This window comes from Chiloscyllium punctatum, chromosome 32 (assembly GCF_047496795.1).
Source record: "Chiloscyllium punctatum isolate Juve2018m chromosome 32, sChiPun1.3, whole genome shotgun sequence".
Classification (NCBI taxonomy): Eukaryota; Metazoa; Chordata; class Chondrichthyes; order Orectolobiformes; family Hemiscylliidae; genus Chiloscyllium; species Chiloscyllium punctatum.
In genome coordinates this window covers 10,372,596-10,395,725 of record NC_092770.1, presented here as the reverse complement: position 1 = coordinate 10,395,725, position 23,130 = coordinate 10,372,596, and the positions used below count along the sequence as shown (strand labels likewise).

General features: G+C 42.2%; 1 protein-coding gene across 9 annotated transcripts in view; it reads right to left on the bottom strand.

Moving 5' to 3' along the window:
* The window catches only part of mettl25 (methyltransferase like 25), a 90,319-nt gene that overhangs the window by 5,790 nt on the left and 61,399 nt on the right, over positions 1-23,130 (bottom strand). For 5 of the 9 annotated variants that reach the window (XR_011953401.1, XR_011953398.1, XM_072551627.1 and 2 more), the window contains one exon: positions 19,253-19,346. Coding sequence is in view for 3 of the 9 variants with exons in the window: in XM_072551627.1 (XP_072407728.1) it covers positions 19,253-19,346 (94 nt within the window). In the remaining 6 variants the exon portion in view is untranslated. Of the gene's footprint in view, positions 1-15,453; positions 15,553-19,252; positions 20,197-23,130 lie in introns of those variants that run through there. The other 4 variants (XR_011953397.1, XR_011953399.1, XR_011953402.1 and 1 more) reach the window with 2 other exon arrangements.

Here is a 23,130-nt window from a genome sequence, read left to right as displayed (position 1 = left end):
TGTCTGCCATCTTCCCAACCGCCTCCCACGTCTGACCCAGACCCCTACCTGCCCTCACCGCCTCTCTGGGGCAGCCGGACTGGACACCAATAGTAAGATTGTTGCTGCCTTTGTGGGATGAGTCTCAAACGCACACACACACACAACTTTTTACTGAAACTGTTGACAAGTTCCACCTTTGCCCTGTACAGAACAATGTTGGAGAGATTATCAGGAGAAGAGGGGTTTAGGGTACACTGCTGTGTAGAACTCCAGGGAAAGTGTGGGGAGAGACAGCGAGCGAGAGAGAGAGAGAGAGAGAAGGCAGTCATTTGGAGATGTGCTTGGACTCCCATTGATGTCCAGGACTGTTCTCGGCAGCATTTCAGTAAGCCAAGTTCATTTTTAATTATTGTAAACAAAAGACACAATCAGTGTTGGAACACCTCTTTGATGTTAAGTTTCTATCAGGACCTTGAGATCTTCTTCAGATACTCCGAAATTCGGATAATTGATATTCGGATACTCGAGGTTCCTCTGCTTGAGTACATGTGACAATAAAATCTGAAGTCTCAATCTAGTGTCTTAAGCCTAATCCTGTTTAGTTGCTTCACCAATTGCTCTCCCTCCACCATAAGTTCACAGGTAGGGATATTCATTGATGATTGCACAATGTTCAGCATCATTTGCGCCTCCTCAGATAGTGAAGAAGTCTATATCTGTATACAACAAGACCTGGACAATATTAAGGCTTAAGCTGATAACAACTAACATTTGGGCCACATTACTGCCAGGTTATACAACAAGTCCAAAAGATATTCCAAGTATTGACATTCAAAGTCAATACCATCACTGAATTATCTAATAACAACATTCCGTGGTACCACTGACCAGAAACTTAACTGGACCTGCAACATAAACACTGCCATTGCAAGAGCAGGTAAGTAATTCTGCAGTAAGTAATTCACTTTATCACCCAGCTCAAAGCCTATCCATAGTCTCCAAGGCATAAGTCAGGGGTCTGATGAAATACTCTCTGCAATGACACTCAAGAAGCTCAATACCATCCAGCACCCCATCCAACACTTTTGACTGCTACTTTCCCTCTACCAATGCACAATGTCAGGACTGTGACCATTTTCATAGTGCACTGCAACAACTGAGCAAGGTCCTTGGACAGCATCTTCCAAACCTACAACGTGTACAATCAAGAAGGACAGGGTAGCAAGCGTACAATGAGGCAGCATCCAAGGAGCAGGGGAATCGACATTTTGAGCATAAGCTCTTCATCAGTAATAATGAAGATAAACTGGACTGGTTAGGACATTATTCATGATAGTTTAGAAGAATGAGGCAGGATCTCATAGAAACCTATAAAATTCCAACCAATATAGACACAGAGTAAATGTAGGAACAATGTTCCCGATGACCAGGGAGTCCAGAACCAGTGGCCACATGCTAAACGTATGGGTTAGGACATTTAGGACTGAGATGAGGACAAATATTTCTTCACCTAGAGCCTGTGAAATTCTCTGTCACAGGAAGCGGTTGAGGTCAATACATTGAATGCTTTCAAGAAGCTAGATATAGTTCCTAAGGATAAATGTATCAAAGGGTAAGGAGAGAAATCAGGAACAGGGTTATGAGTTGGATGATCAGCCATTATCATATAACTGATAGAACAGAGTTTGAGCCTCAAAGGACTTGGGCGGACAATGTTTTCAGTTAAAAATCACAAAAACCTGATTTTATCACATGCATATCAATGCACCCAAACATGGTAAAATGTCAGCCAAAAATCTACATAACAGTGGTATAAGTTCCAACTTATTATATCTGACTGCTTTTCGCAATGTTTTGCATTTCTACTTGTTCTTTGAAGTTTCTTTTCCTCTCTTCTTTTATCTCCATTCTCAATGACAGCACAACACTCATGTTCTTTAGCTTTTTTTATTCATCCCAGACATATGAATATTGCTAGTAGTGGAAAGGATAAAATTTGATGTCCAACCTTAAGTTCGCTTAAGAAGGTAACGGTGACACACCTTCTTGAACTGTTGTAGTTCATCTGCTGTAGGTATATCCACATTATAGGTTGAAATGGAGTTCCAAGTTGTTGGCCCAGCAATATTGAAACAGCAGCAACATAGGTTGAAGTGAAGAGTGTGTGGCTTGGAGACGAACTTACAGATGATATTGTTCCCATGCATCTGCTCACTTTGACATTCTATATAGTAAAGGTTGGAGGTTTGGAAGATTTTATTGAAGGACCATTAGCAGGTTACTGCTGTTCATCCTGTTGACTGTATGCACTGCTGTCATGGTGCACTGGTTGTACAGTGAATGAATGTTTAAAGTTAACAATGGGGTTCTGATAGAGCAGGCTGCTTTGTCTTGGATTATGCCAAAGTTCTTGAGTGTTGCTGGAGTTGCACTCATCTAGGCAAGTGGGGAGCCTGTCATTATACACTTGACTTGTGCTTTATTGATGGTGACAAACCTCAGGAGAATTATCCAGTTACTCACTGGATAATTCCCTGTCTCTGGCCTATTCTTATATGCACTGTTGATGCACTTACAATATGTTGCTTGCCATTCTTAAAAGTGTGGTGTGCATCACAAGGCAATAGATATATACGAAATTTAGAGGAAATTATCTGGATTAAAAAGAGAAGACAGTTAGAAAGGTGAAAAGATGTGTAGGTGGAAGTGAGGTTTATGCTAAGCAGCGCTGAGGTTGACACTGTGGCCAAGAGGAAGCACGAGCACATGGGAAGGCAAGGACTGGAAGAATTAGGGGTTTTTAAAAAAAATTTGCTCATGGGACATGGGGATCACTAACTGGCCAGCATTGATTGTCTATCCTTCGTTGCCCTTGAACTAAGTGGCTTGCAAGGTAATTTCAGAAGGCAGTTGGGAGCCAACCACATTGTTGTGGTTCTAGTCACATGAAGGCCAGGCCAGGCAAGGATGAGAGATTTCCTTCCCTGAAGGACATTAGTGAGCCAGATGGGTTTTTCCTGATAATTGGCAATGATTTCATAGTCATCAGTAGATTCTTATTTCCAGGATTTTATTTTTTCCGCATTGAATTCAAACCTCACCGAGACTAGATTCAAACCTAGGTCCCCACAACATCAGCTGAGTTTCTAGATTAATAGTCTAGTGATTATACCATTAGGCTATCTCCTCCCCCAAATGTAATCTGGAATAAGGAAGACTTGAGATATAGGATTACTTGCAGACAAGCTCAAGGGAGGTCAAGCTCTTAAAGTACATCTTTTGGATAAATTTACAAGAACATCAGCCATTTTATGGGCATGTTTAATGATCGGTAATGACTGATTGTTTTTACATTATAACCTTTATTGCCAACCATATATAATCAGTTGGCTGAAGAAACAGCATGGTTATGTATGCAAGTTTGACAAAATGTGGCAGTTGCTGTTTCCTGTCTGGCCACTTTGAAAACATTTGAGTAACTTGATCAGTTATTTATTTTTCCAAATGGAGTGTGTTCTTTTGTGTTGGGTAATGTTTCTTCCTTGTCTACATTTCAGCAAATATATGTAGTTAACAAACAGATAATGATTATTTTGGCCAATCAAACGCAAGAGAGCCTGATCTTTTAGAACATGAGGAAAAACTTCCATAAATGATGGATACAAACTAAATTGAAAACTTTAAGTGCCGTATAGGAATATACATTACTGATAATTAGCATCTCATTGTCAATAGACAATAGACAATAGACAATAGATGCAGGAGTAGGCCATTCTGCCCTTCGAGCCTGCACCGCCATTCAATATGATCATGGCTGATCATTCCTAATTAGTATCCTGTTCCAGCCTTATCTCCATACCCCTTGACTCCACTATCTTTAAGAGCTCTATCCAATTCTTTCTTAAAAGAATCCAGAGACTGGGCCTCCACTGCCCTCTGGGGCAGAGCATTCCACACAGCCACCACTCTCTGTGTGAAGTAGTTTCTCCTCATCTCTGTCCTAAATGGTCTACCCCGTATTTTTAAGTTGTGTCCTCTGGTTCGGCACTCCCCCATCAACGGAAATATGTTCCCTCCTGCCAGAGTGTCCAATCCTTTCATAAGCCTATACGTTTCAATCAGATCCCCTCTCAGTCTTCTAAACTCAAGGGTATACAAGCCCAGTCGCTTCAGTCTTTCCGTGTAAGGCAATCCTGCCATTCCAGGAATTGACCTCGTGAACCTACGCTGCACTCCCTCAATAGCCAGAATGTCTTTCCTCAAATTTGGAGACCAGAACTGTACACAGTACTCCAGGTGTGGTCTCACCAGGGCCCTGTACAGCTGCAGAAGCACCTCTTTGCTTCTATACTCAATCCCTCTTGTTACGAAGGCCAGCATGCTATTAGCCTTCTTCACGACCTGCTGTACCTGCATGCTTGCCTTCATTGACTGGTGTACAAGAACACCCAGATCTCTCTGAACAGCCCCTTTACCTAATTTGATACCATTGAGGTAGTAATCTGCCTTCCTGTTCTTGCCACCAAAGTGGATAACCAGACATTTATCCACATTAAACTGCATCTGCCATGCATCTGCCCACTCACCTAACTTGTCCAGGTCACCCTGTAATCCCCTAACATCCTCATCACATTTCACCCTACCACCTAGCTTTGTGTCATCAGCAAATTTGCTAATGTTATTGCTGATACCATCTTCTATATCATTTACATATATTGTAAAAAGCTGCGGTCCCAGCACGGATCCCTGCGGTACCCCACTGGTCACTGCCTGCCATTTCGAAATGGAGCCGTTAATCACTACCCTTTGTTTCCTATTAGCCAACCAATTCTCTATCCAATCTAGTACTTTGCCCCCAATCCCGTGCGCCCTAATTTTACTCACTAACCTCTTGTGTGGGACTTTATCAAAAGCTTTCTGAAAGTCCAGGTACACTACATCCACTGGATCTCCCTCGTCCATCTTCCGAGTTACATCCTCAAAAAATTCAAGAAGATTAGTCAAGCATGATTTCCCCTTCATAAATCCATGCTGACTCTGTCCTATCCTGTTACTATTATCCAGATGTGCCGTAATTTCATCCTTTATAATAGACTCCAGCATCTTTCCCACCACTGAGGTCAGACTAACTGGTCTATAATTTCCTGCTTTCTCCCGCCCACCCTTCTTAAAAAGTGGCACAACATTAGCCGCCCTCCAATCCTCAGGAACCAACCCCGATTCTATTGAACTCTGGAAAATAATCACCAGCGCATCCACGATTTCCCGAGCCACCTCCTTCAGTACCCTGGGATGCAGGCCATCAGGTCCCGGAGACTTATCAACCTTCAGACCTAACAGTCTCTCCAACACCAAATCCTGGCAAATAGAAATTCCCTTAAGTTCAGGTCCTTCAGCCACTGTTACCTCAGGGAGATTGCTTGTGTCTTCCCCAGTGAACACAGATCTGAAGTACCCATTTAATTCCTCTGCCATTTCTTCGTTCCCAGTAATATATTCCCCTGCTTCTGTCTTCAAGGGCCCAATTTTTGTCCTAACCATTTTTTTGCCTTGGACATACCTAAAAAAGCTTTTACTATCCTCCTTTATATTCTTGGCCAGTTTACCTTCGTACCTCATTTTTTCTCTGCGTATTTCCTTCTTACTAATCCTCTGTTGTTCTTTAAAAGCTTCCCAGTCCTCCGTTTTCCCGCTTATCTTCGCTAAGTTATACTTTTTCTCTTTTAACCTTATATGTTTCTTTACTTCCCTTGTCAGCCACGGCCGCCCATGTCTCCTCCTGGGATCTTTCTTCCTTTTAGGAATGAACTGATCCTGCATCTTCTGCATTATACACAGAAATATCTGCCATTGTTCCTCCACGGTCTTCCCTGTTAAGGTATTAAACCATTGAACTTTGGCCAGTTGCTCCCTCATAGCTCCATATTTCCCTTTATTCAACTGAAATATTGTCACTTCAGATTGTACCCACTCCCTCTCAAATTGCAGATTGAAGCTTATTGTATTATGGTCACTACTTCCCAATGGCTCCTTCACTTCGAGGTCACTGACCAATTCTGGTTCGTTACACAATACCAGATCCAGAATCGCCTTATCCCTGGTCGGCTCCAGCACCAGCTGCACTAAAAATCCATCTCTGAGGCACTCCACAAAGTCTCTTTCTTGAGGCCCGATACCATCCTGATTCTCCCAGTCTACCTGCATGTTAAAATCCCCCATAACAACTGTAGTAACATCTTTGCGACAAGCCAATTTCAGCTCCTGATTCAACTTACCTCCAACATCCAGACTACTGTTTGGGGGCCTGTAGATGACTCCCATGAGGGTCTTTTTACCCTTAGTGTTTCGAAGCTCTATCCACACTGACTCTACATCCCCTGACTCTAGGTCCGCCCGCGCAAGGGACTGAATATCCTCCCTTACCAACAAGGCCACCCCACCCCCTCTGCCCGTCAGTCTATCCTTACGATAACACATGTAGCCTTGAATATTCATTTCCCAGGCCCTGTCCCCATGAAGCCACGTCTCAGTTATCCCCACAATATCGTATCTGCCAATTTCCAAAAGAGCCTCAAGCTCATCCACCTTGTGTCTAATGCTTCGTGCATTCATATATAGAATTTTTAATTTGTTACTGCTCTCACCCTTCCCCTCAACCCTTATTTCACTCCACAAGTCCTTCCACAAGTCGCTAGATATAGACAGGCCTCAAGGTAATTTTGTACAATTCTCTCCATTTCATAAAACAAAGAACTGCAGATGCCAGAGATCTAAAACAAAGAGAAATTACTGGTAAAACTCAGCAGGTCCGGCAGCACCTTTGGAGAGAAAGCAGAATTCACATTTGGAGCCTGCTGAGTCTTCATTAGAATTCCACTTCAAATTATTTTGTGTGAGATGAACAATTCATCTTATTAATTTGCAATTTTCTATATTATGTATTGATTGCATTACTTCCCAAAGAGTACTTGCTGATTTATCAAGTTGCACAGTGCAAGAAGTTGAGCTACAAAATGATCAGATTCTTTACTGGTGCTTGGAAGACAAGGTATAAAAATAACTATAATTACCAACATTTGTAATAAGAGGCCTGGGTCCTTTTGTTCTGTTTGGTTGTAACCTTACCATGCTTAATTCTTAGTTCAATTATGTCCCACAGTGCATATTAAACAATAAACAGACTTTTTTCAGCAAATTATATAGGTTTTGAAAAAAATCTTGAAGAACAGGAGCAAATAAAAATGTCACTAAATTTAGAACACTGGTTTTTAAATGCTGTTTCAGTCTTTCCCATGGAGTGACATCAGACTTAATTGAATAGAATATGTGGATTAGATTTAAGTAACTAAACTCATCAACACTATAGGAATCAATCTGGATCTGCCCTGCACAGTTCATGTGAATTGCGCATGACGCGACCAGACAAAGGAAAATTGCATGTTATGCTTTGCAAACAAGGAGCTGGAGGGACAGGTGAACAGGGCACCTCAGAGGAAGTCTGTTCTCTTTCCCCTACCTCATGGACAGGTTAGAGGCTGCCATGGAGAGCTAAGTCCAGCATATTCAGTGCCTGCAGGGTACAGGCATGGAGATGCACTCCTTCGCTTTAGGCATTGGGGCTCGGCATGAGCAGCAAAGTGACAGAGAGATCAAGGACCTTGACTTCAGACCAGGTACTTTTTCTGCACGAGGACCAGTGTGGTATCAGTATGCACCCAGCTGGAGAAGGAACCCCATAAAGGCCTCACAAAAGTTTGCTCTCATGACACTCCTAAGGGGGCCAGCCCTTTCACTTCCAACCTGTCTGCTGCCCTCAGCTCTGTGGGAATTCAAGCCAAGAAGGGTGCACCTGCAAGTCACACACACATTCAGCAAGTCTGGACCCTCTAACTACAACAGCCCAGGCCTAGGGATCACCTAATCAAAACTTCAGGCTCCCTCCACTCTAGCCTGTGGAGCCTGGACTGCACTGAGACATAGTGGGAGACAAAGAAAGACTAAAACATCTGAGAGCACATAGGTGGCATGGGTGATGCATTACTGTAAATATGTTCTCATATTATAAATGTTTACTTTCCAGCATCAGCTGCCTGAGTGAATGTCTTTCTAGCAGCAACTACAACATTGCAGATTTTAGCCACCTTGTGTGCTACACAGCTATTATAGTCCAAGGTTTGAAGTGAGCAACTCCTACATCATATGGGGACTTGGTAAGTGCTGACTACTTTGTCAATTGGGAGGGATCTTTCTTGCAATACATTGCTTGTGTGTCATAGGAATTCATGGGTTTGATTAGTAATGATTAATGTAGTAAGGAGTGTTTGGAGCCAGGAGATGTAGTCCACAAAGCAGGTTCATGTTCACATAGTATGCAGTGCCTACAGGTGTCTTTCACCTGAAATGTATGAATGCTTGTGCAATGCTATTTTGAGTGGTCTCACATTGCTTGAAAATGAAACCTAACTCTCAGAAGCAAACAGTTAGTCTGTCAACTCCTGATGTGTTGGCTTCCATTTTTAGCTCAATTGCACATTTGCTATTAATATTATAATGGAAGGAGACTGCAGTTACACTTCAAGCAGTGAGTCTCACGTTCAGTCTTTTAAGTTGGTGAACCCCAAAATGTAGATACTCCCTTCTCAGTAGTCCAGTCAACGCCATCGGCTTAAAGTTCCACATGTTCTCAACCAAACGGTCAACTACTTATCTGCCCATTTTAGCTCAAGCCTGAGGCCTATCCAGTCAACAAGCCAGATATAGTCAGGCAATACGCCACTGTTGCAGCCAACTCTTGCAGATGCCCCCACCTTCCAGATTATCTCTCTCCCTGCCATGGTCCATTATCTCTCCCCTTCGTAATTGTTATACCTTCTGTACCCCAGCATGCTGCCTCCAATTCATAGAATTGACTTTCACAGCATTGGGCCCTGACAACTACCCCTCCCACCCCTTTGTTTGTTAATGGGTGAGATCCCAGGACCAAACGAGGCCCACCCCCTTGACTGAGTTGGATGGACAGCCCTGACTGATGACTGATCTCTGTGCACCACATGACTTCCTATGATGCCCCAAACCATTTGCATTGGAGCCACAGGATTGACCTGGCTCACGGTATGGAGTTCATCAACCAAGCAGTCAACCGACTGTGCCAGCCCCTGAACTGATATCAAAGGATGCTCTTGATTTACTCAGCTTGAGTACCTGACTAAAGGCTGTCACCCTAAACTGGACCACAGACTTTGAGACAATAACCACTTGGTTGATACATATAGAGTTTGCTTGCTTTGTATTCCGCTGGCACACGGTGCAGATGTGAGCTGATGTAACAACAGCAATAAACCCATCCCTTGTCTGATGACTGCTGACAACCATAAAAAGCTGTCCAGCTTTGTGCTGAACAGTAAAGCAAAACAGAAGCCTTTAAGCTCTGGTTAAAGTGCAAAAATGTAAGGCAAGACAAGGATGCTGTGAGCATCCAGAATCACTAAGCAAGCAAACTCTACAAGGGAAAGCAATGACCTTGAAAGTTGTTCCAAATCATGAGATGAGTGCTTGTCCCTGCACACAAAATGTTCTTAAAGCAGAACTTAATTGAAAGTTACTAGCATGTTGTAAAGTGAAGCATGCAAGCTCGGAATTGTCTTGCAAGTGGATCAGAGATGTGCCATGATGCTATGGTGAGGCTAGTAATGTATTGGGTGCCAACACCCGTGGGCAGGGAGTGCGTGTGGGCACTGATCTGGAATCGCCGGGTAACTACTTTTGATTGTTGTATCAAGAATTTTCACCATCTAGCTTCTAACCAGCAAATGTGAGAATGAGAGAACTGCATAATAACTAGGTGCAATTAATGCTTGCAAACAAGCCTTTCATTGCTCACCATCTCACTGCTCATCATTGGGTTGGAAAATCAGGCTTTTTACTCCTAATATCAGGAAGTTTCTTGCTGTCTGTTTCACGTGATTATCCCAACTTTCACACCAATGTTCACAATGATCTGTGCCAGGGAATATTCTGCTCTTTGTATCATATAATTGAGAAAACCATAATTATAGGATATAAATAAGAAATTTGTCAACATACAGGAAGGCCTAATGTTCTTTGTCCTTAACCTGGTCATATCCAAATTCTGGTGAGAATGATAATACCTTATTCTGCTTTAACAGATGTCAGTGCAGCTCAATCCTTTGTTGGAAACAAAAAAAAAATCAAAGATAGGTCTTCTTGCACATCGCTGCAATTTTGCTACACCTTAAAGAAGGTCTTTCTGATAGTTTCAATCCAACTCAAACTTTAGGAAGTCAATTTTCAGCACCCAAAGCCGATACCCTGCCATTTATTGTGTCTTTAACTAAAACAATAGATGCCAATATCATGGATTCTCTGGACAATAAAAATGAGGTTATCATTTATTCCACTTTTACCATTAGGCCATCTGCTCAGAATAAAGTAGACTGATTAATGATTGCAATAATCAAGTTAAAGAAGTCTTTTTGTGTTTAAGAATATTCATGAATAAAGCACTTTAGAATGCATTACAGTAATAGAGGCCATAAACAAATGTAAATTGTTGCTGTTGACTAACATGTGGGTAAAAGTGAACCAATTTACATTGTCATTCTTTTGAAAAAATGAGGAGAGATTGCTTGATGCAATTTATCCGGTAGGTAACCTTTGCTGCTAGCTTCATTAAAATTCTGTAACAAGAGAGGTACAGAGGAAGGTGCCAATTCTTTCCTTTAAATAAATCCAGATGACTATCTATTTGTTGAGAACCAATTGATTTCTCCAGTTCTTCTATTATAATTGATAAATACTTCGCTAATTGTAATAGTTTGAAACAAAAATAAAAACTTCAGCATCAGGACACTCAATTGTTCATTTACAATACCACAGTAAAGTTCTTTAAAAAAGCTATTAATTCAATGTGGATTTACATTTAAGTTATTAAGGAGTCTGCTAAAATTAAAAATAAAGTCTTGTTGGTTTCCTAATTAAATGAAGGTAAAAATATCTGATTTTAAAATTAGAAACAACTTAGTGTCAAAAACAATCAAATTCAATAGGTTAGTATTCCAAATTTTTATAGGAAGAGGGAAAGGATATTTATTAATTCATGTTTATTTTTACTTTTTCACAACTTGCCACAATATACTCCAAATCCAATTTAAGAGAGTTAGTTATCTGCTCAAGATAACTTAAATCTGACTTTAGTAGATTCCTGAAAGCAGATTGAATAGATTTTTGCTTCCTGTCCACAGAAACAAAACTGGCATAAATTCAGCACATTGCTGTAGAAGCAAAACACTGCACATGCTGGAAATCTTAGACAAAAACAAAAACTGATAGAAATATTTAGCTGTTTATGTAGCATGTGAAGAAGGGTCATCAACCTGAAACATTGGTGAGGGAGGCTCAATTAATTTAAATATTTGTCATTTCACTGACTGGATTGAGAACCTCAGTGACATAAACATTATTCCCACTCACTGACAAGGGCTGCCAGTCCAATTTTCCTTTCCAATTTCCAGCAGCCCCACTGGGAACAGTGACTGCCACCACTACCAGAGGCCTGGGGTCTTTTGACTGACAGCAAGTGACTTTGAAAGAGGGACCACCCAGGAAAGCCACTGGAAAATCCAAATGTTTTTGCTGAGCAGCCTTCAGGAGACATGGGAATCTATACAAACTCAGGAGAATTCCTGAACCACCACTAAATCTTGGTAGGCTCATGGATAATGACCCTTAAGTGACATATTAGTGAACCAAATTAATTAACGGATGCGTTTCCTGTGTCAGTCCAATTCACCCATTGATTATTAATCAACCATTGATTTCCTGCTGATGAGAAAAGAAAATGTGGTCTTCCTTGCAATTATACTCACTATTTAGCTCACATCAGTGGGATCCATTAAATCCAGCCCCTTAACTCTCTTTTTCTCTCCATAAATGCTGCCTGCCCTGCTGAGTATTTCCAATAATTTCTGTTTCTATTTCAGCATATTTCTAGTCTGAGTCCTCTGAGATCAGGAGCTCTAATGGATGGAGAACAATGGGTGCAAACATCTACCAGCACAGTTTGAGGACATCCATGGAATGGTCTGTAACTACTTGTCAAACTTTTTTTCTGACAGTGTCTCCGAAAGCTTGAAACCAAAAAATACAAGATTCACAAGGTCACAGTAAAACAATCACTTTCACAATCATCTCCAAGTCTGGCTCTGTCATAGCTTGACTTTATAATACCAGCTGTTTATTGCTGTTCAGTCAATAATAGAGTACTTCTTTTTTAACACCATAAGGACTATACCAATTAAAGGATGCTACTCACACATTTTCTCATGGGGTTAGACTTTAAGAGGTGCTATTTCCCAGATCCTTTATTGATGAGGACCCCCTCTGACCAAGATCCTGTTGGCTGCCCTGTAGAAATTTAATGCTGAGAGCAGAGCTACTTGCTTTAAGGAGAGATTTCTGCCCTAGTCCGCCTCAGAAAGCTGCCATTCAATCCCTTTGACCAGCAACTCCATAGTCCCAGTAATGCTGAGACTACAAGCAGTCCCTGATGCTAAGGAACTAGGAATAACATGCAAGTCTGGGTTAAAAGGCAATGTAAATGGGGCAACTGGAGGATACATTCAAGAGGCCAGGAAAAGTAATAACCATAAGATGTAGAAATAGAATTACGCCATTCAGGAATCAAGTCTACTCCATCATTCAATAATGGCTGATCTGATAATCCTCAATTCCACTTTCCCGCCTTTTCACATAACTCTCAATTCCCTTACTGATTAAAAATCTGTCTGTTCCTGCTTTGAGTATATTTAATGACTCAAGCTCAATAGCCCTCTGCGTAAAGAATTTCACAGATTCACTACCCTCTAAGAGAACAAATTCCGCCTTCACTCTTCCTTAAATGTGTGACCCCTTATTCTAAGATCATAGTCTCTGCTCCCTCGGGTCCTAGACTCTCCCACAAGGGGAATCGATTTCTGTATCTGCTTTGTCAAGTCCCCTAAGAATGGAGTGAGATGACCTTTAATGGAACTGCTTCCAATGGGCAGAGGTGGCATCCAAAGGTTGTTGCCATCCAGCCCCCTCTGCTACCCAGGCTTCCCACATAGTGTGAGCAAAATACTGGCATCAACAAGATGAGGCACTTAAGTGGCCATTAATTTTCCTGAGGTTGGGAAGGTTTCTAACATCTCCTCTGCCCTATTGTAACATTTCAGACAGATTGGGTATAGATGAGTTGTAATTACCAACTTCAAACTCACTGGTGGGGAAACACAAAATCAGCCCATGGCAACTGAAGATAAATGTAGTTCTATCAGCATCACCGACATCAGGGAATAATTATACCAAAATGAAATTCAAAAGGAGATGCTTATCACTAGAGGATTGATATTCTAGGTCTTCACACACGCCTAGCATATATTAGAATGTTATGGACAATACACCAACAACATTTGTACATGCTAGTGGCAATTGAGAACTCAAAGGTCTAACCTTCTTAGCTGTTCTACAATAATAGAAAACATAAAATGTGAATATTTGTAAGACTTACTTTCTTACAAATTAGCTTTGAATGGACAGTCTACTATAAAACAAAACTGTTTTCTATAATAAATAACTTTGGATAAACCTCTGCATATTCTAACAAATCCCCAATAATATGTATAATCTATTCGCAAAACTTTTTTGTTTTCTTTCCCGTTGAAAACAGCTGCAACACAATCCATGCATTAGTTCATATAGAATGCCTTAGAAGTTGACAATTCTGAACGCTTTTCAACATGAATTTGTATCACCATTGACTCATTCAGCTTTAAACTGGGCATATTCAGGAACTCGAATCCCTCAGTGCATAATTTAAAGCAGAAAATCTGGGGCAAAGTGCGTGCAACTTAGAAATTCTAGGCATATAACTTGGTCTGAATTTTTTTTAAACTTCCAAGGGAATTTCCTATTTAATGATTATTCTACCAGCTACCGGTACACATTGAACCATCACTACCACAGTTCAGTAGCATCAATCACTCTCACGACAATCTGACAGTATTACTTTCAATAATTACCCTATCAATTAATAAAATAGAAAACTGCATTGCACAACTTCTGCTCCTGTGCCTTCGAATAAATAGTGTCTTTAGCACATAAATGTTTTTAATCTCTTTGAAGATGAAAGAAGCAAGCATTCAGTAAGCCTAAAGTCAAATACAAATTACTGATCTGCTTTACTTCACAGAATGGAAAACATACCAAAGAACTGTTCTGATCAGAGTCACTTAATTCAATATGCATAGCTAATTTTAAGAATATTAAAAATAAAAGTTTGCCACATAAATGGATCACAGTACTTGGCTTAAAAATAACTTCTAATCATAATCCAGCATGTTAACCTCTTTACTTTTGCAAATGTTATCATATTTTTTCTTAAAAATCTTTAGTTTCAAAAATTTCTACTAACTGTCTGTCATTCTAGGCTAAATTTCACTGGAAATTGACACTGTTATGTTTAGCATATTTCATGAAGAATTTCTGAGAGTCCTCATGGGTTTCTCATGCTACCTTCCCAAATTTGCTTCATTACCATTGCACCATGCCCCTATGGTGCTCCACTAACCATGTTCCACCACTCACAACAGACAAATATTGGCCACATTCATGACATTTCAGGATTACTGACACCAACACCATCATTAAAGCCCAGCCACACATCTGTCAAGCACTGGCAGTCCATAATTGCCATGCAAAAGACCTGTCAATTGCATCATATGTGTTGGATAGAGGGAAATCAGCAACCTGCTTTGCTGACGGTGACCTACATGTCTTGCTAGATGGGGGTGCATGTGGTCAATGCCCACAGAGCATGTCCTGAGATGTTGGTGTCTGGTGTCTAAGATAGAGGGCCAGAAGAGCAAATGATGAGCTGAAGTCACCAGATTACTGCTCTGAACATCATGTCACTATCTAGTTCCTAAACTGTGATTTGGAGAATGAGAAACTGCATATTAATGAAGCAATGTAAACAGACCTCTCATCACTCGCCATTCAGTGCTCGGTGAGAAAAGGGAACTTCTTTCTCTTGACATTGGGAATCTCATTACTTCGCATTTCAGACAATTTTCCAAACTTTCTTTTCAATGCCCAAGTTGTTCAGAGATAGAAAAGATTCCACTCTATATGTTTGAACTCCTGCTGGTCATAAGTAGGAGTGGAACACCCACCAACTCTCCTGATCAGCACCTCAGTGAGTAACTCCCTAATAAAAATGTACAAATCAGTAGAGCAGAGAGCTGATAAAACTTCAGCTGAAGAGTATAACAAATATTAGGGTTGACTTCAGGTTTGGCTTCTCCTGATTGTGTACTATCATTTTATCAATGAAGTGGTTAAAAAAAAATTCACCAGCAGATATTCATCCCAACACTGTCAGTATTTACATTTATAATGAATAAGAATTTATACCTTGAAATATATTGGAATAGGTTTGCCAACTTGAAGTTAGATATTTGTTTTTCTATCAGCTTTTCCTTCCTCCGTGTTAAAAGTACAAAGTGGAGTTCTCTTGGAAAACAGTAAGAAAAGAAAATTTGAATTTAAATAATTTGGGGATGAATTTTACTAGAAATAGGCAGAGTTACATTTTTATGAAGTTTCATTGAGGGTTTCTCACTGAGGCTGTGAGCAAGCAGCCTTGGACTACTGAGACGAGAGTGGGAGCAGGGAGCCTGGGGCAGCCGGGGTGGTGAGAGTGGGAGCAGGGAGCCTGGGGCAGCCGGGGTGGTGAGAGTGGGAGCAGGGAGCCTGGGGCAGCCGGGGTGGTGAGAGTGGGAGCAGGGAGCCTGGGGCAGCCGGGGTGGTGAGATTGGGAGCAGGCAGCCCAGGACACCTGGCAGTGAGAGTGGGAGCAGGCAGTGGGGGTGGTAGCAGGAGATGGAATAGGTTTCCTATGACAGCAGCAGCAGGAACAGGCTGCTAGGTGGTGAGAGCAGGCAGCCCAGGGCAGCGGTGGGAACAAGGGCAGGATCGAGTCCAAATTGGAGAATGTTGAGCCCTTGTGAGGAGTGTGAGCCCAGCATGGCCAGACACTTACGGACTGTGCTGTTAAACTGTTAACTGTGTTTCTTTGTTTTCCAATTTTTAGTAAGAAGGACTATTTAACTTCTTAAACTTCACTTTCTTTATTTTTCTGCTCTGTACCGAAGATTCTGCACTGAGGTATCTTTGTACCTAGGATGGTGCCATGTGAGTACATTTGAAAATAAACCTAATTCAATGCAATTCAAGTTCTCTTCATTAACTACATCCCAATGATACCATTTTAGTTCAACGCTAGCCCAATTACTGTCGGGATATCCTGTAATCCCTGGCACTGGAGACATCTCTAACCCTCAGCTTTGCACCCAGTCAATTGTTGGCAGTCCAGAGTTGTCCTTCACCTTGCACGCAGTGTGATAGCAATCACTAACCAAAGCTTATCACATATGTGGCATGGCTGGCACTTAACGCACATTCCTACATCTGTTGCTGTTTAAGCACTAGACCACTCAGTTCTCATGTCCGTAGCCATATCATGTCTTATAATCCTTCTCAAGTCAATGTTTCTCTTTCTCCAATGCCCATGTAACTCAGCACCTTAACATTGGTCAATGTGGCACCATCACATACAGAGAAGTCTTCAATCACTTCAAAATAGTAACTTTTATTCACCAACACCAAAGTGAAAAGAGATCAAAGGGAAATTGTCTTTGTCGCTTGGAAATGAAACAAAGTGCTTGCATGTCGAACATCAATAATTCTAAATCAATGAATGATCACTGCACCCAACTCTCAGCTATTTGAACTGGGTGTCGATAAACTCATGTACAGTTTGGAGTGCCAGACATGGCCACTGGGTTCTTGCCCATGCAATGTATTTCCCATATATGCGATTGATACATGCTGTAGATGTGAGACTGACATGGCACTGCCATATAGAAACATGCCCAATTAGAGTAAGAATCATATAGCACAGAAACAGACCCTTCGGTCCAACTCATCCATGCTGACCAAGTTTTCCAAACTACAGCAGTGCCACTGGTCTACATTCGAACCATATCCTTCTAAACCGTTCCTATTCATGTACCAATCCAAACATCTTTTAAATGTTATAATTGTACCTGCATCTATCACTTCTTCTGGCAATTGATTCCACACACAAACCACTACCTACGTGAAGACCTTGCCCTTCAGGTTCCTTTTAAATCTTCCTCTTCTTACCTTAAAAAGAAAGCCCCTGGTTTTGAAATGCCCCACCCTAGGGAAAAGAACTTTGCTATTCATCCTATCTATGTCCCTCATGATTTTGCTGACAGGGATGACAAGCTGCCAAGCTTGGTATCAGTGCTAAGCAACACAACAAGACAGAAATATTAAGGTCAGGATGACAGGGCAAAACACAAAAAGACAAGGCAAGGCAGGGACACTGTGAGCATCCAGGTAGGTGCAAAGTGAGTGAGTGCTAAGAAAGCAATTGAGCAGCTCTGAGATGCTGCCTGGTCCCATCCTGAACTGAAACATAGAATCATAGAATCCCAGTACAGATAGAGGCCATTCAGCCCATCAAATTTACACCAACCCTCCAAAGACCATCCCGCCCAGATTACATTCCCACACTATTCCCATCACCCTGCACTAACCATGGCTAATCCAATTAATCTGCACAATATGGAACAATTTATCCTGGTCTAGCCATCTAACCCGCACATCTTTGGACTGTGGGAGGAAACCAGAGCACCTGGCAGAACCCTACGCAGTCACGAGGAGAACGTGCAAACACCACACAGACCCAAGGCTGGAATTGAATTCAAATCCCTGGCATAGTTAGGCAGCAGTGCTAATCACTGTACCACCATGTCACCCTATCTTCACAGCAGCGTTGCAATAAAAGTTGCAGTTATGTTCCAAAGTACAGCACTGAAATGCAAAAGTGTACTTTCAAAGGTTCAAACAGACAGAAGATATCTATTCTGTTTTTCAGGTTGGGAATTCTTGGTGTCATTTTCTATCCAGCAGGTAGAAGACTTGGAGATTAATGAGGTGGGATTAAGTCCTAATAAAGGTAACAATGCGCAACAGTCTATGTTAATAAACCTCTCACCACTCACTAGCAAGAATCTCATTCCAACATCCCAACATTTAGTTGGAAAATGAGACTTTCTGGTCTTGACGTTGAGGAGGAAGTTGCTGGTGTCAGGTTGGGCCTTGCTGGACATCATCTTACTACAGCCCAAATTATTCTGGGACTGAGAAAATTCTGCCCTTGGTTGCACATTACAACCAGTGTTTCAAAACAAAAAGCAAGTAAATAATAATAAGAAAAAGATTTATTCAATCATTTCCATTACAACATAAGTTTAAAGATTCATTCTATGAAGATTCACAGTTGTAGCCAATCAAAAGAGCACAACATATTAAAAGTATTTTGTTTCCAAATATCTGACAATTCAGTTGAAGGAAACAGCCAGTACCTAAGTTTTGTCATTTAATTATGTAGCTTGACCTTTCATTGGTAATATTTGATTGATCACTGCAATTGGAGAATAGCCAAAGTAACCAGTCATATTTTAATAATTTCTCGCTACTCAATTTAAAGTTCATTTAAACCTATTAGATTTTCCTATTGAAATTGCTAGAAGGTGCAAATTAGTTGTGTTTACCTTGAATGTTGCTGAATTCTGAGATGTACCTTTCTTACTATCTTCTCTTTTCAATGAGAAATGTACAAAAGCCATAAGACTGTTTGGTCTGTTAAATTTTAATGGTTCATATTGGCACAAGCTTCAAACTAGACTACATTTGTCTGCTGATTGGTGCTGATGTTCTGTGTTTGTGACTAAGCTGAACGCAGGGAAAACCATCTGCAGAGAATTGTATCATTCAGTGTCAGCAGAGGTCCAGATTCCAACTCATTCTAACCAGCCCACTTCCCACTCTAGTATTATCGCACTTGTACCGAATTTCTCTGCATGCTTTTTCAATTCAAGTGCTGGCCAGTTAACTTTAAACAGAATAACAACCAGTTTTAAAAATATACAGTGCAAGTTATTACTTCAATCTTGAGCTTAAGCAAGACTAACTGGCCACTTAAACACTCGAGCAACATTTTGTAACAGACAGCAAACAGTGCAAGACAGTATTATCATTATCTTGTATGTGATAAAATTGTTACACTGTGCTGGTCTGAAACAAAGAAATAGTTGAAGAAATAAATTAAACAACTAACCTTTGAATTATCCATTCCCAGCTTTTCTACTGATTTTCTGATGTAATCCACAAAGGATGAAGACTTAGAATATATCTTGCCAATATTTTTGTTTCTGTAAAATACCAAACTTCATAAGATACAATCATTTTGGTTAAATTTACTACTAAAAGAGCTATAAACAGTTTAATTGCAATCACTTATTCTGACAGAGGGAATCCTTGTTTAAGTAAATTTGTGTTATTTAACAAGAGATGAGACAGATAGGTAATATGCTATTACTGTACATAGAAATTCCTTGGATTTACCAAGGCCATATTTTCACATTCAATCTCAGTGTTTCTTCATAAAAATGAAAGAATTAGGTTTCCAGCAGCTGCAATATTTTCCTTTTGTTGTATAAAGATGTGAAAGATCTTTCTCAATTAGCATGCAGTTCAGCTGTTCACTCAATATTCATTTTCAAAGATCGAATATTTTACAAAAAGATTTTAGTCTTACAGACTACGGAGAAAGATCCCATCGATGCCCATAAAAGCATTATACTTTTCATAACTGTTGACACTTGCAAGTGACAAAGCATTGTCCTTCTGGGTGAAATACTTCCAAACTACAGTAAATTTTACAGCACCATTACATTTAAGTCAGTGGCTCAGATTTTCTGCCCATTTTGCCACCATGATAGTGAGTGATCTTCTAAGCAGCAGCTGCAGATTCCTCCATGGCGTGACCAAGTGAGAAAGTTACTGGCCTCTGATTGGTCACCAGTTCTCACTAGGCAGGATTTCCATCCCTGGACTCTTCATTCCAGATGGAAGTCTGCCCAAGATCTCGCTAATGCCTGATGGCATTAGATTCAATGTGCCTTCCCTGGAAGATGCAATGTGGGTTTATGCCAGCTCATCAGCCACTATTGCTCAACAAGATTCCACCAACATTTCGAGCTAAATATGGTTTGTTCATAGCTGAAGGAGGGAAGAAAATGATATTGGTTATATGCTGTCAAAAGAAGGAAAGGGAAGTAACAACAAAAGGGATGGTCTGGGCAGGCGATATTAAATGACAAACTTGTCTTGGAGCAAAAGACAAAGTGAATGGAAAATGCAGATGTTGGAAATCTCAAATAAAAACAAGTGCTGGAGAAACTTGGCAGGTCTGGCAGACTCTGTGGACATAGAATTTTTCAAGTCCAGTATGAGAACTGAAGACAATGAAGATATTCTATTCTACAGAACAGATGGGGCTGGGGAGAAGGTAGCAAAGAGTACGATAGGTGAATAGGGGTGGGGATGGAGGTGATAGGTCAGAGGGGTGGGTGGAGTGGATAGGTGGGAAGGGAGATTGGCAGGTAGGACAGGTCATGAGGACAGTACTGAGCTGGAAGGTTGGAACTGAGGTAAGCTGGGTCAGAGAGGAAATGAGAAAACTAGTGAAGTCCACATTGATGCCCTGGGGTTGAAGTGTTCCGAGGCGGAAGATGAGGCGTTCTTCCTCCAGGAGTCGGGTGGTGAAGGAGCAGCGGTGGAGGAGGCACACAACCTGCATGTCCTCGGCAGAGTGGGAGGGGGGGTTGAAATATTGGGACACAGGGCGGTGGGGTTGATTGGTGCGGGTGTCCTGGAGATGTTCCCTAAAACATTCTGTGAGGAGGCGTCCAGTCTCCACAATGTACAGGAGACTGCATCGGGAGCAATGGATACAATAAATGACATTGGTGGATGTGCAGGTGAAACTGTGATGGATGTGGAAGGCTCCTTTGGGGCATTAGATGGAGGTGAGGGAGAAGATGTGGGCGCAGGTTTTGCAATTCCTGCGATGGCAGGTGCCAGGATGGGAGGGTGGGTTGTTGGGGGGCATGGACCTGACCAGGTAGTCACGGAGAGAACGGTCTTTGCGGAAAGCGTGGGGAGGGAAATATATCTCTGGTGCTGGGGTCTGTTTGGAGGTGACAGAAATGTCAGCGGATGATGCAGTTTACGCGAATGTTGGTGGGGTGGAAAGTGAGGACCAGGTGGGTTATGTCCTTGTTACGGTTGGAGGGGTGGAGTTTGAGGGTGGAGGTGTTGTATGTGGATGAGATGCGTTGGAGGATATCTTCAACCACGTGGGAAGGGAAATTGCGGTCTCTAAAGAAGGAGGCCATCTGGTGTGTTCTGTAGTGGAACTGGTCCTCTTGGGAGCAGATATGGCAAAGGCGGAGGAATTGGGAATACAGGATGGCATTTTTGCAGGAGGTAGAGTGGAAGAGGTGTAATCCAGGTTGCTGTGGGAGTCAGTGGGTTTGTAAAAAATGTCAGTGTCAAGTTGGCCGTCATTAATGCAGATGTAGAGGTCCAGGAAGGGGAGGGAGGTGTCAGAAATAGTCCAGGTGAATTTAAGGTCGGGGTGGAATGTGTTGGTGAAGTTGATGAACTGCTCAACCTCCTCACGGGAGCATGAGGTGGCGCCAATGCAGTCATCAAAGTAGCGGAGAAAGAGGTGAGGAGTGATGCCGGTGTAACTACTGAAGATGGACTGTTCTATGTAGCCGACAAAGAGACAGGCAAAGCTGGGGCCCATACGGGAGCCCATGGCTACCTCTTCAGTCTGGAGGAAGTGGGAGGATTTGAAGGAGAAATTGTTACAGGTGAGGACCAGTTCAGCCAAACGAATGAGAATGTCAGTGGAAGGGTAGTGTTGGGGACGTTGGGAGAGGAAGAAATGGAGGGCTTAGAGGCCCTGGTCATGGCGAATGGAGGTGTAGAGGGATTGGATGTCCATGGTGAACATGAGCTGTTGGGGTCCAGGGAAACGGAAGTCTTGGAGGAGGTGAAAGGCGTGGGTGGTGTCTTGAACGTATGTGGGGAGTTCCTGGACTAGGAGTGAATAGGACAGTATTGAGGTAGGTGGAGATGCGTTCGGTGGGCAGGAGCATGCTGAGACAATGGGTCGGCCGGGGTGGTCAGGCTTGTGGATCTTGGGAAGGAGATAGAATCAAGTGGTGCGGGATTCCCGGACTATGAGTTTGGAAGCTGTGGGTGGGAGATCCATGGGCACCCGTACGGGCCCAGCTATGCCTGTCTCTTTGTCAGCTATGTAGAACAATCCATCTTCCGTACTTACATCGGCACCACTCCCCACCTCTTCCTCTGCTACACTGATGACTGCATTGGCGCCACCTCGTGCTCCCACGAGGAGGTTGAGCAGTTCATCAACTTCACCAACACATTCTGCCCCGACCTTAAATTCACCTGGACCATCTCTGACACCTCCCTCCCCTTCCTAGACCTCTCCATCTCAATTAATGACGACCGACTTGACACTGACATTTTTTACAAATCCACTGACTCCCACAGCTACCTGGATTACACCTCTGCCCAGAGTTTAGATCAGAGTGGTGCTGGAAAAGCACAGCAGGTCAGGCTGGATCCTGATGAAGGGCTTTTGCCTGAAACGTCGATTTTCCTGCTCCTTGGCTGCTGCCTGACTTGCTGTGCTTTTCCAGCTCCACTCTAATCTAAACTCTGGTTTCCAGCATCTGCAGTCCTCACTTTTGCCTTACACCTCTTCCCACCCGACTTCCTGCAAAAATGCCATCCCGTATTCACAATTCCTCTGCTTCCGCCGTATAATCTGCTCCCATACCAGATGGTCTCATTCTTTAGAGACCGCAATTTCCCTTCCCATGTGGTTGAAGATCCCTCCAACGCATCTCATCCACATTCTGCACCTCCACCCTCAAACCTCACTTGTCCAACTGGAACAAGGACAGAACCCCCTTGGTCCTCACTTTCCACCCCACCAACCTTTGCATAAGCCACATCATCCGCCGACATTTCCGCCACCTCCAAACAGACCCCAGCACCAGAGATATATTTCCCTCCCCACCCCTTTCCGCAAAGACCGTTCCCTCCATGACT